The sequence below is a fragment of the Cornus florida genome, unplaced genomic scaffold, assembly GCF_030987335.1.
Source record: "Cornus florida cultivar Cherokee Brave unplaced genomic scaffold, ASM3098733v1 CherokeeBrave_3.0.0_Hap2_Chr01, whole genome shotgun sequence".
NCBI lineage: Eukaryota > Viridiplantae > Streptophyta > Magnoliopsida > Cornales > Cornaceae > Cornus > Cornus florida.
Window position 1 is genome coordinate 34,063,889 of NW_026775571.1, and position 14,274 is coordinate 34,078,162.

The 14,274-nt window shown below is 36.7% G+C and overlaps 1 protein-coding gene across 1 annotated transcript; it reads left to right on the forward strand.

Moving 5' to 3' along the window:
• The first annotated feature begins 1,488 nt into the window (after positions 1–1,488).
• On the forward strand, positions 1,489–13,733 carry LOC132294648 (vesicle-associated membrane protein 724-like). Its single transcript, XM_059792575.1, has 5 exons — positions 1,489–1,833; positions 5,377–5,518; positions 5,603–5,723; positions 13,106–13,168; positions 13,330–13,733. The coding sequence occupies exons 1-5, from the start codon at positions 1,644–1,646 to the stop codon at positions 13,477–13,479; spliced, it is 666 nt and encodes a 221-aa protein (XP_059648558.1). The 5' UTR covers positions 1,489–1,643; the 3' UTR covers positions 13,480–13,733.
• The last annotated feature ends 541 nt before the right edge of the window (positions 13,734–14,274 follow it).

Consider the following 14,274-nt stretch of genomic DNA (forward strand, 5'->3'; position numbering starts at 1 on the left):
CTCGACTGACCCGCCCAAAATATTGATGTTTTAAAAATAAATTTTTCTTAAAAACTTCGATATTTACAAACACGGAAAAGGAAAATGTAATTTGCATATTTGAAATATATATATATATATATATATATTGTGACCCATGAAACCCAACTGACCCGTCCAAAATATTGATATTTTAAAAATAAAATGGAAAAGGAAAATGTAATTTGCATATTTGAAAAAAAAAAAAAAAAATGACCCGTGAAACCCGGCCAACCCGCTCAAAATATTGATGTTTTAAAAATAAAATTTTCTTAAAAACTTTGATGTTTACAAACATGGAAAAGAAAAATGTAATTTGCATATTTGGAAGAAAAAAAAAATGACCCGTGAAATCCAATCGACCAGCCCAGCCCAAAATATTGATGTTTAAAAAATAAAAATTTTGATGTTTACAAACTTGGAAAAGGAAAATGTAATTTGTACATTTGTTAAAAAAAAAAATTGACCCGTGAACCCGCCCGACCCGTACCAAAATATTGATGTTTTAAAAATAATTTTTTTTAAAAATTTTGATGTTTACAAACATGGAAAAGGAAAATGTAATTTAAATATTTGAAAAAAAAAAAAAAAAACTGACTTGTGAAACCCGACCGACCCGCCCAAAATATTGATGTTTAAAAAATATAAGTTTTCTTAAAAATTTTGATGTTTACAAAGTTGGAAAAGGAAAATGTAATTTGTATATTTGTGTAAAAAAAAAAAAAAAAAAAAAACAAAGGTTCGTGAAACTCAATCGTCTCGCCCAAAATATTGACGTTTTAAAAATAAATTTTTTTAAAAAATTTTGATATTTACAAACATGGAAAAGAAAAATGTAATTTACATATTTGGGGAAAAAAAAAAAGACCCGTGAAACCAACCCAAAATATTCGGGCAGGCCAACCCAACCCGTTTTCGGGTTGAGGTCGGGTAGGGACTCGGCTGTGTTGGGCCAGCCTAACTTGCAACCCTAATCGTGAGTGAGTGAATTTTAGAGAGAGAAATGAGCTGAGTGTATTGTGTGTTTATTATGTGCTAAGTGAAATATGGGTAATCATATTCAATCTATTTTGACTCTCAAATTAAGTGGTTAAAAATTATCCAACTCATTTTTGACTCATCTTAAATATGGTTTACCCAAAATTATTAAAAAGCGGATGGATATAAACGAATTGATGGTTTCTGACCCATTTTGTCACCCCTAATCTGTACGCATTTTGTCACCCCTAGTCTGTAGTCACATTAATTAACAAAAACAAAAGTGAATTAAATAACTCTTGGCCTTCAACAGAAAAAGTCAATAGAAAACAATGACGCCGTTTTACCAAGTCACGAAATCCATTTTACCAAGAAAAAGGAAAATACCACGAAATCCATTTTACCAAGTCCATTTTCTGGATCGAGTGAAGAAACAACGACGCCGTTTGAAATAACTTGTCTTTAAACATTTGCTGATTCAAAGTCATAGAAAAGCAACTTCGCCGCAAAGTAAAGAAGAGCACCTGAAAACATGGAAACCTATAAAGAAGCAGGAGGAGAACAGAGGAAGAGGTCTCTCTCTCCTCTTTCTCTTTCTCTTTCTCTTTCTAAAACTCGGAGCTTGACTCGGTGAGCCAGAGAGAAATATGGGTCAGGAATTGTTCATATACAGCTTCGTGGCTCGGGGCACAATGGTACTGGCCGAGTACACCGAGTTCACTGGGAACTTCCCGGCGATTGCGACTCAGTGCCTCCAGAAACTTCCTTCCAACAACAAAAACTTCACCTACAACTGCGATCACCACACCTTTAACTTCCACGTTGAGGACGGTTACGGTAATTCCTCATTTGCCCCCGATCTCTTCGTTTTCTAGTATTTTCCTGTGCATTTTCTTGAGAAACAAACAGATTAAATGTGGGATTTCCAAGTGAGTGTAGTTGGATCTAGACCCTATTGGGTACTAAAACCATAACTCGCGGAGATGATTTGTACTTAATTTGCTAGTCCAACCAAGAAAAATCCAAAATTGCTGTGTTCTGTTTACACTTTATTGGTAATTTTTTAGTGTTCCGTTTGGTTGATGAGAAAACTGATGAAAACAGAAAAGATAACTAAACCGGATTCTGAAAAGAAATGTAAATCTCAATTCCACCAGCCAATTCAGTTGTGTTATGCTCATTTGAGTGTGAGACTACTCCTTTTTGGCTTCACTAACAATGTCTCTCTCTCTACACACAGAGGATCCTATATGTTCACATAGGGTTTGTAGTTTATATTGCTGGTCATCCTTTGGAAAACAAGCTAAAAATTTGGGTTCGTATAGGCATGGGTTATAGTTTGAACGAATGTAATTATAAGCGAATGTGTTTTAAAGTTCAAGAAACTATCGGGGTGGCTTAAAGTTAGTCAGATAGACTTATGGATTTCATAAATATCTATATAGAGCGTTTAGTTGATGAAGTTAAATGCATAAGCATGCGTATGGATATCAATTGAGAGAGTAAAGCATTACCTATTATGATGAAAATTGTAAATTTGTGATCAATCTTATAATTACCAATTGCAAACCAATTAACCAAATATTTGGAGAAGTAGCTTGTGTAACATACTTCTTTGAGGCTTTAGGGCGCCGTCCTTTCCATTTTTTCCAGCGAAATGTTTTTCGTTGGGCAGGTCGAGATGGCGTAGCTTTATAAGGCGCACATCCGATTTTCCAGGTTTCTTGGAGAATCTTATCGCAACAGCGTTGACCTTCAGCAGTGCCATTGATCTGGTTTTTAACCTGTTTTTTGGCTTTTGTCTCAAGACATTTTTCATTGATGAGACGATAAACAAAATTTGTACGGAAACCAATGTTATCGGTTTTCTGGATTCGGACAAGGAAATCGGGATAGCCTTTGGCTGCGAGTTCATCCCATGGATTTGGAAGTTTATGAAAGAATTGGGGTAACCAATGTTCGATAGCATTGGGTGGGAGTCTACGGAAGTATTTGGTAAATAGCTTGACGTATTCTGGAAATTGGCAAATGTTGCATAATTCGATTTTCGAAAGAGCACAGGTTGCATCATCAGTGAGGAGTTGTTCACCGGTATGTCCAACCAATTCTTCTTTAAGGATTTTGACAAAACCTCGTAAAACACCATCGATTTTATCGAAATTATTTAAGAGGGCATCCTTTTGTCGTTGGCCTTGGGCAGTTTGATCCCATTGTCGAAGTCGGTGATTTCGCTACCATAGACAACACAGAGGTTATCTGTCTGTAATCTTTTAACCATTTTTGAAGCCTTTTTGCCTTTGGGTCAAACTGTTTAAGTGTAAGATTCCATACAATATGCCCCGACAGGTTATGATTTGGCTGTTCTTTGTGCATATCCTATATCTCTGTACCTTTTCTTTCTTTAATAGGCAATATCTATCCGTTTGCTTTACCACTTTGTTGTTTTTATTCTGGTATCTTAGTTTTCCTCGTTTAGCACCGGCAGATAGCTCAAGCAAGTTGTTACCAATTTTAATATTAGTCATTCTATGGTTAGGGACCTTGCTTTATCCACATGAGTGCCTTTTCTAGTAAATCAATGTCAACAAGTGACACTTTTGTGGCGCATTGACTATTTGCAAATTAACATCCCTGTGTGAAGCTATCAAATATTAAGATTACATATGTGGTAAGTTAGCAGTCGAAAAGAAAAAGTTACGTCAAGTCAAAATTATAACTTATAAGGGACGAGCCATGGAAGCAGAGTTTTGGTCTGTGTGACAATATGTGTCTTATATGACTTGGTTCTTTCCATTTGTTAGCAATTTACGTCTTTTTAATGCCCATTTACTTTACACAGCATATTAATTTTACAAATGGTAAAAATATAAGTTAAGTAGCCAATGTGATAAAATTGTTGCAGTCAAAGCAAGGTTCACAATATAATGAGTCAAACTATAATTGGCAATAGCGTATGTGAACTATTCATTGTTATGTACTTGTGTTCCGTACCATTATTAGTATTGGTCTTTTAAGTTTTCCATTTGGTTGCTGAGAAAACTATAAAAAACGAAAAGAAAAAAAAAATTGGATTTTTCTAGATCTTTATATTGTGCCGTGCTGTTTTGTTTTGACGAAAGTGAAAAGATCAACTCAGCTAAGCCAAATAAGTTTATTTTACTCAGCTGCCTGAGTTGTTTTTTTTTATTTTTTATTTTTTTATTTTTTATCTCTCTTGCATACCATTTTTAAACTTCCTTGTTCTTATGGTCTCCAGCATTTTCTTCACAGCCAAATGAACCTAGGTGTTATTCTTTTCTATTCCCCCTCCCTCCCCCCCTAATCGTTCCAAATGAACCGACATGCTTTGAATGAGGGACTTTCTCTGTTTAGTATTGTTATATTAAGCTTTGAGCTGCATGCGACTTCCTTTTTCTACCAGGAGACTTCCTTTTTGGGATGCATTCCCCGTTTGAACGCTTTCTAATACAATCTTATATATAAATAATAATAATAATAATAAAACTTGTTTATTTATTTAGCAGAAGAATATAATTATGCATAGAGGGAAGGAATTTGATTTGTTTCTTGGTTGGGTTAATATCACTACTTTTTTTTTTTTTTTTTTTTCTCCCTTTTCTACAGGTGCATATCCCGGTATTCGGGTAAGATTTATTGTTTGGGCTATAATGCTATATGCCCATTGTTGCTGCAAAAGTGTTAAAGAAATTGCATCTATTGGCCATTAAAAGTAAACACATTAGTTGAGACTCTTACAGCAGCAATAGTTTGAGATGAAATGAGAGCAAATTAAGATGATTTGTGTTGAACTAATACCAATTTGCTACTAACAGAGGGTGATATAGTACTTTACATTAAAAGAAACCCTAGGGAAGGGGTGAAACATTTTATTAGATTGACGTTAGTAAAGAATGACATTGTAGCATGTGGTTTAATAAAATTTATGGCGTTATTATAGAGTGGGTTGGTGGAATATATTTAACACAGTGAACCTCAAACAATTGTACTAAAGCTAAAATAGGAGGGGCTGGTGAAATGAATTCAACACAGTGAACCTCAAACTATTGTACGAGGCTTTAGTGAGTTGAACTGAGTTGTTGCATCAAAAGGACATGGAAGTAGGCTAAGTAGCCAAAAATAATTTTGGCAATAACATTTACATATTGAATATATATTTTTTAGGGCTGGGGCAAGTTCATATGCTTTCTCGAGATCAGCTTGAGAGATATGAGCCAAGCTTGCTGGTTTGGCTCGTTGACAACTTTATTTTTAAGCATAGTATTCATGCTTCTATTGTGTCAAAACCAATCTGGATTCAATCATAGAGTTGTGGAGTTTCGTACTTAACCCTCTTGATGTGATGATTGTTGAACTTTGCAGCTTACTGTGTTGTTGCCAAAGAGTCTGTGGGGAAGCAGATTTCTATTGCATTTTTGGAACGTATGAAGGCAGACTTCAAACAAAGGTATGGTGGTGGTAAAGCAGATACAGCTGTTGCCAAAAGTCTTAATACGGAATTCGGGTATGTTTAATCAAGAAAGTTTTGAACATTGAAATGTTGATATCCCTATTCATTTGGTAAGTACTAAGAAGCAGATTTCTACAGACCAATTATGAAAGAGCACATGCAGTACATAATTGATCATGCTGAAGAGATTGAGAAGCTAGTAAAAGTGAAGGCTCAAGTTTCAGAAGTTAAAAGTGTCATGTTGGAAAATATCGACAAGGTATGTCAAACACATTGGAGAAATATAGGGGTGTGATTTATGTGCTTTTGGTTGGTTTTATATATATATCACATTATTTATTCATGCATTCCTTTTTCTACTTAAATAGCTTATTGCATAATCGAATTGTTTAATAATTGAAATTGAGCTCCCACTCTGAAGTTATAAGCTTTTTTTTTTCTCTAATTGGTTATATCAGAATAGAGCGTCAATGACATATAATAACTAATGTAGCAAGGAAGATAAGTAAGAATGAATGCTGCGAAGTACGCTATTATTGATGATCAATTATACAGAAGGTCCTTCACTGGGCTTTATCTGAAATGTTTGAATGCAAAGGAGGCAAAGGCGATCCTTTCTGCAATCCACGAAAGAGTGTGCGACTCTATCTATCTAATCACAGTGGAAAGCAAGGGCATGTCAAGCTTCAGGCAACTGATAAAGGATTCAGTATAGTTGGCTGTGATAGTGTAGTAGTTCTATCTCCCCTTATTTTCCTCCCACCCCAAAAGAAAAACTTCCGTTCTTCCATTTATTTGTTCCAAAACATTCAACCACGTAAAGATTCTGCGTGTCTATGCACCTTAGGCTAATTCTGCAGCGGTTGAAAGCAACCATCAGAAGAATGGAGATTGAAAATCATGCCCATCTCCCTGTTTTTGGATGTGAGCTTTTGCTTCCAGAGAATGAAACTCAACTCAACTAGGTACTTGCCCCTTTTATCTAGGGTTGTGTACATGCATCCTGATTCACCATTCCACTCACTTTTGGATCACTCTTATGTTATATTATATTTGAGCATCTTTCTCCAACATCATACTTTCCTTGACCTAGCAGCAGTTTAATTTCTTTCTTCAGACTCAATAGCTGATTTATGGTTGTATGGTTTGCTGTACTGGGTGAGAAAACCCAAATACCTACTATGCAAATCGAACTCTCCATTATAAAGAGCTCAACTCTGAGAAAGAAAAAACTATGAAAACCAACATGATAGGAGACTAGCAGTCTTGCCTTAAGTCATGTCAAAACTAGAGAAAAATAGGGAGAAAAATCTTACGATACTTTTATTCTTCTCACAAGGAGGTATATATACTATACACATATTACTTACCAAAAAAAAAAATACTATACACATATTAAACATATAAGGTAAGTATTAAGTTTACAAAGTTAGCTCTAATCAACTACGCTAATTATGCTAATAGATGAAAGGTAAATCCTAATCAATCACGTTAACACTCTCCCTCAAGTTGGTGCATAGATGTCTTGCATGCCCAACTTGTCGATTGAAGAAGTATTGAAACTTCAACTTGATACTGCCTTTGTCAAAATATCTGCTAGCTGGCCCTCGGTCTTTACAAAAGGCAACCTAATTATTCCACCTGTTAGTTTCTCTTTGATATAGTGCCTATCTACCTCAACATGCTTGGCACGATCATGTTGAACTGGGTTATGTGATAATGGCAGCCTTGTTATCACATTAAAGACTCATAGGTTTCAAGGGACATAAACCCAATTCACCCATCAAGATCTTCATCCATAGCAGTTCTTGAACCCCATGGGCCATAGCTCTGAATTCTGCTTCTGCACTTGATCTAGCTACCACATGTTGCTTCTTACTCCGCCAAGTTACCAAGTTTCCACCTACGAAAGTAATGTATCCAGAAGTTGATCTTCTATCAGTTATTGATCCACCCCAATGAGCATCTGTGTAACCCTCAACCTCTAAATGTCCATGTTTAGAAAACATTAAACCTTTACCAAGAGCAGATTTTAGATACCAGAGAATCCGACATACAACATCCATGTGAGCTTCACTAGGTCCATGCATAAACTGACTCACCACACTAACCGCATAGGCGATGTCAGGGTATGTATAAGATAAGTAGATTAGTTTCCCAACTAGCCTTTGGTATCGTTCCTTATTTGTGGGAACTTGATCTGGATATTCCCCCAACTTGTGGTTTTGCTCAATTGGAGTATCTGCTGGTTTGCAAGCTAGCATCCCAGTTTCAGTCAACAAATCCAAGACATACTTCCTTTGGGACAGGAAAATACCATGCTTTGATCTGGTCACCTCAATACCCAAAAAAATATTTCAGAGTACCCAAATCCTTCATCTCAAATTCCTTTGCTAAATAATTCTGGAGTTTTCTAACCTCTTTGTCATCGTTACCAGTAACCACCATATCATCCACATAAACTATTAATGCAGTAATCTTGTCCTTATTTCTCTCGAGAAATAGAGTATGATCAGCTTGAGTCTGTTTGAATCCATAGTTTTTCATTGATTGTGTGAACTTATCAAACCATTCCTTCGGAGATTGTTTAAGTCCATACAAGGACTTTCATAACTTGCACACCTTATCCACATCACAAGAAGTAGTATACCCTGGAGGAGGATTCATGTAAACTTCCTCGTCCAACTCTCCATGTAGGAAAGCATTTTTCACATCAAACTGATGTAGAGGCCAATCTAGATTTGTAGCTAAGGACAAGAGGGCCCGGATGGTGTTCATTTTGGCCACTGATGCAAAATTTTCTTGGTAATTAATCCCATAGGTTTGTGTATAACCTTTAGCCACTAGTCTGGCCTTATATCTATCAATGGAGCCATCTTCCTTATGCTTCACGGTGAACACCCATTTGCAACCTACAGTTTTCTTACCCTCCGGTAGTTTAACCATATCCCAAGTAGAATTTTTCTGAAGAGCTTTCATTTCCTCAGTCATAGCACTTCTCCATTTAGGATTGCGAAGAGCGTCCTGTACACTATTAGGAATGGACACAGAGGACAATTGATTTGCAAAAGCATCATATGAATTAGACAACCGATGAGATGATACATAATTGGATATAGGATATTGGACAACATTACCAGATAAAAAAGTAAACCGTTTAGGAAGTTTACCCCGATTAGGACGAACAAGATAATGAGAACCTTGAGATTCATTTTGTATCTCAAAATGGCCTGCTGAGACTGCTGGGATATCAACGTTAGACTCAAAGGAAAGGTTAGGCTCAAGAGAAGAAGGAATAGTAGGAATTACCTCCTGATGATCTTCAGGAATATCCTTAGAAGGAGCCGTTTGGTCTGATGGTTTAAGAGGGGAGTCTGCCGAACCTGTCTGAGTGCCTTCCTCATTATCTTTTTGATTATCCATATGTACCTTTTTTCTTTTCACATACACTCTTAACTCTTTCTCCTTCTTTTCAGGTACTATCTTTGTCCTTTGCACAGTTGGTATTTCATCCAAAAAAGACTTCTCTTCTAACCGACTCCCAATCTCCCCTGAAGAGAAGTATCAGTAACTCCCCCTGAAAAATAGGCTTCTTTCTCACAGAAGGTAACATCCATATAAACAAAGAGTTTACGGGTAGGATGAAAACAATGATATCCTTTCTGGGTAGCAGAATAACCCACAAAGATACACTTCAAGGCACGGGGATCCATCTTACCCCGTTGATGCGGGTGAACATGGACAAAACTAACACATCCAAAGACCTTAGGAGGAATGTTAAGACGGGAAGGAAGAAACTGATATCGAGACAAGGCTTAGAGAGGTGTTTGAAACTGGAGAACGCTGGATGGCATGCGATTTATAAGAAATGCAGCCGTGAGTACTGCATCACCCCAAAAAATTCTGGGAACACGCATAGCAAAGCATAAAGATCAAGCCACCTCTAGGAGATGGCAATTTTTACGCTCAGCTATACCATTCTGTTGAGGGGTAGAGACACATGAAGTCTGATGAACAAGGCCATGTTGTTGGAAGTAGGCACCAAAAGTATGTTTGATATACTCTCATCCATTATTAGATCTGATCACTTGTATGGAAGCATTAAATTGTGTACAAAGCATTTGGTGGAAAATTGGAAAAATAGAAGCCACATCACTTTTATTCTTCATCAAATAAACCCAAGACACTCTTGTGCAATCATCAATAAAAGAAACAAACCATTATGCACCAGTGTGAGAAGGAACCGAAAGCGAACCCCAAACATCAGTATGAATGAGTGCAAAAGGGACATCACTTTTATTAAAACTTAAAGGGAATGAAACACGATGGTGTTTTGCTAAAATGCAATGTTAACACTGAAAATCTGAAAGAGAAACTTTAGAGAATAACGAAGGAAATAAACGTTGCAAATAAGGAAAAGATGGATGTCCCAGTCTTCGATGCCATAACCAAATCTCTTCTTTAGCCTTAGATTCCTCTACTCCAACTTGGTACATTTGCGCAACCTTGGAACCAGTTGAAGCACTCAAATCCAAGTAGTACAGGCCCCTCTCTCCCTACCAAGACCAATCGTTTTCTTCGTAAGAATATTCTCAAAAACACAATGGGTAGGGAAAAATGTTACACAACAATTTAGATTCTCAGAAATTTGACTTATGGAGAGTAAATTATTAGAAAGCGAAGGAACATGTAAAATAGAAGAAAGAGACATAGAAGAAGACAAAGGAACAAAACCAGCTCCTAAAACTGGTGTGGACAAACCATTAGCAACTTTAACACTACTCCTAGAAGGATTAAATTTTGAAACAAACCGAGTTAGGTTATTAGTCATATGATTGGAGGCCCCTGAATCAATAATCCAAGATTGAGTACAAGGGATGGAAGAAATACTCAAGGGATATCCCAAATTACCTGTATTGGCCAAAGAGGTAGAAGCATCAACCTGGGAAACTTGCTGAGACGGTTGAGTTACCGAAGAAGGCAAAGAAAGTTGTGGTGCAATTTGAGTGTCACCAGAAGTATGATGAGCTTGAGACCCAGAGTTGCCTCCCTTTTTCTTGGCATTCTTCTTCTGAACATACCAGTTTGGATATCCTTGTAGCTTAAAGCATGTTTCTCGAACATGTTTAGTACCATTAAAATAAGTACATCTCCGAGTATCAGAGGATTTGAAATCAGATGAACTGGAAGAGGACCTTCCTAGAGGAATAGTGGTACCAGCAGAAGGAATCACCGATGCAATCTTAGGAGAAGATCCCACTTTTAAGGTTGAGCTATCATTGAATTTTCCCGCCATCATAGTTAGTTGACGAAGTTCCTCACGGCGCACAAAAGCATAAGCATTCTGAATACTTGGAAGTGGATCCTGAGCCAATAGTTGACTCCTAATTTGGTCTAGACTGGGATTTAAACCAGCTAAAAAATCATATAAACGATCCTCCTCAATCTGTTTTTTCATTGTAGATGCATCTTTTGCACATTCCATGGAATAAGGACGAAGATAATCCAATTCTTGCCAAATAATTTGAAGTGCAGCATAATACTCAGTCAAAGTCTTGCCATTCTGACGGGTCTCATGTGCTCAGCAACGGAGTTCATACATCTGTGAAGCATCTTTGCCAATAGAAAATGTTTGAGCAACTGTATCCCAAACATCAGAGGCAGTGAGCAAGCGGAGAAATACAGCCCTAATTCCAGGAGCCATTGAATTTAGCAACCATGACTTAACTATGGCATTCTCCTCCACCAAAGTAGCATAAGTAATAATATATTTTTCATTAGGCTTAACCTTGGTACCAGTCAAGTATCCCACTTTCCCTCGACCTGTGACATATAACTCCACACTTTGGGACCAAGTGGAAAAATTGGAACCATCTAATTTATTCGAAGTGATTTGTAAGGACAAGTGGTCCTGATGAACAGTAACTGAGGCAGACACTGGAGAGGCAAAAGTTGAATCTCCTTTGTCTTTTGAGTCACCCATTACTTATAGCACTTGAAATATATATATATATATATATATATTGACTAAAGAACACAGCAATGCAAATTGTAAACCCCAAAAAATTATAGCAACACAGATTGCAAAATTCAATAAGAAGAATAGTTGCAGTAGAGAAAACCCAAAAAAAAAAAACTCGCTGCACAAAAGGAGAAGAATGAAGTCGGCGACGAGTCAATTCGAAAATAGATTGTCCACCACCTTCAGATCAAGCCGAGAGGGTCTGGGTAAGTAAAATCGATGATTTGCCGATAAGCCGTGGCGGAAATCAGTAGTTAATTTGGCAAAAAATTGACAAACCAAGCCAATTGGAAGCAAAGATAAGGCCGATGACAAGAACTGATCGATCGGAGAGAAAGACAAGCCATCGGCAAGCAGAGTACAGCCAGCAGCAGGTGTGATTTTAGGTATTTAGAGTGACGGTAAGTATGGGTATGGGTAGAGTTTAGACAAATTGGTGACTGCTAAGGTAAATCAGAAAAACACTAATCATGTAGGCCCTGATATCATGTCAAAACTAGAGAAAAATAGGGAGAAAAATCTTACTATACACATATTAAACATATAAGGTAAGTATTAAGTTTACAAAGTCAGCTCTAATCAACTATGCTAATTATGCTAATAGATGAAAGGTAAATCCTAATCAATCACGTTAACAAGTCACATAGAGAGGGAGCTGGAGCAAGCACGGGTGCGAGAGAGTGACAAAATTAAATTTTTTATTGGAGTGGGAGTCTCTATGTACATGTATGCCAACATATATATATATATATATGTCTAATATAGTATGTTCATAAATATTCTCTCTTTTTTTATTTATTTATTTATTTTTATCTATATGCTGTATGTAATTATGTGTTCAATACACATATGTATTTATATATTCATACCATCTTTTACTTTTTATTTCATTCAAGAATTTTTTTATAATTGTTCTCACTAACGGATATTATCCTAATTTTCATACATGGATGGATTAATAGAAGAAACCCCAAAAGATTGGGCCCTTTTTTCAAATATAATATAAAATGTAATAACCTTTGCCAATGTCCTGTTTCACATTGAACAATAGTGTATGGCAGAGTGGAGTGAAAGGGGTTTCTTTTCGATCAATTCAATCTTACCAAGGATGATCATTAGGTGGCAGTGTCTTTCTTCTTCTTTCTAGTTAGTTGCAGAAACCCAGATTTGAGAATTTGAGGTAAAAAAGTTAAAAAGCTACGGTTAGGATGTTGGAGGGTCATCAAACAATAAAAAACTTATTTACGCAGATTGGTTGCATCCAAGATGAATTGGCAGATTGGAAATATTCAGTTCATGATTTAGGGCCGCATCCGCTGTCAAAGTGGCGATTTGCGGTCAGAGCCATGGAGCGGCCCCCTATACTGACGAACGGTGTGACTTAATTTGTGAAAACTGACCCATCCTCTGGTTGAAGGGTATCTATCATTGACAATGTACTTTATTTGTGGTTCATGCTATCTGTAAATGTTTACACTTAATAAAAAAAAATGCTATCTGTAATTTATCTGCTGCTCTCCGTAAACTGCATCATTCAAATCTCTCTTGCATGGTCATTGGGTCATCATTAATGATCAATTAAGTGATTGTTGATTTGACGCTATGCATGCACCTTTCAGGCTATCGAAAGGGGGGGAAACTTGACAACTCTTAATGACAAGACTGAAGATCTCTGTAATTCGGTTAGTTGACCCTTATTTGCTTCTGAAATTATAATCTCTAAATTTTCCAAGAGATGTTTTACATGTTCCCAAACTATCAGTGAATTTATTGTCCATTCCTCAGATTACTAATGATCTTAATTGTTATGAATTGTAAAGCCATTCATTCTTGCTCCTTTCAGGCCCAAACATTCAAGGGAAATGCGACTCAGATCCGACGAAAGATGTGGTATCAAAATATGAAAATAAAGTTGGTAGTTCTTGGAATCATTTTAATTCTAATCTTGATAATATGGCTTTCGGTCTGCCATGGTTTCGACTGCACCAACTAGCATGTCCTCAGCACACAATCGGACCACTCTTGTTGAATCATGCACACCCCAAAACTTAAAGTTGAGAATTCATTTGAGACTTGAAAGCGGTCACTGAATCACAAATTGGAGGAAAGATTCTTTTTTATTTTTTTTGGGTTGGGGGGAGATGTGCCATAGGGTCTGGTCAAATGGTATAGACATTGTTACCCTTCTTATTGTTCGATTTGTTGTATAAATTTTTATGAGTGTAATAGAAGTATATTATTGGGAAATTATTGTTCTGTTCATAATCTGCTCCTTTGATGGCCATGTTGAAAATGAATGTTTTCTTCCTATGTGAAGCATATACCAGTGACAGATTTTTCAGCATATATGTAAAACTGTGTTTTACAAATGGCTAGTTGCTGCTTTAGCTTGTTTCCAGATTTAGTGCCACCTGAGCATTAGTTTTGTTTCAGACCCGCTTCTTAGATGTTGTATAGATAGTATAGATACAGACCAAATTAAAGTCCATGTGTGCATAAATTCATGTCTGAAACTTAACAGTCAGAGTTGAAATATTTGATTATAATTATAATTTTTTTTCCCCAATAACCGGGGTGTCCGACTAATTTGCGGAACTTGTGCAAGGTGACCCCTCCACATGATTCGGGTAAAGCTCGGATTATGTTCGCGATCGTGGTTTCTAAGAAATTAATCGCACTTGAGATTGGAACTTAAAACTTAATGCATCACGAGAAACCAAGTCCTAGGCTTCACCACTGGAGCCGACCAGAAATTGTTTTACCTTTAAATTGAACTAATCCTCTTTTT

Excerpts from the sequence above, each read along its gene's own strand:
- LOC132294648 (XM_059792575.1), top strand. The coding sequence starts at position 1,644 with ATGGGTCAGGAATTGTTCATATACAGCTTCGTGGCTCGGGGCACAATG. Across the intron at positions 5,724-13,105 it reads TGTTGGAAAATATCGACAAG|GCTATCGAAAGGGGGGGAAA; the intron begins GTATGTCAAACA and ends TGCACCTTTCAG. Across the intron at positions 13,169-13,329 it reads CTGAAGATCTCTGTAATTCG|GCCCAAACATTCAAGGGAAA; the intron begins GTTAGTTGACCC and ends TGCTCCTTTCAG.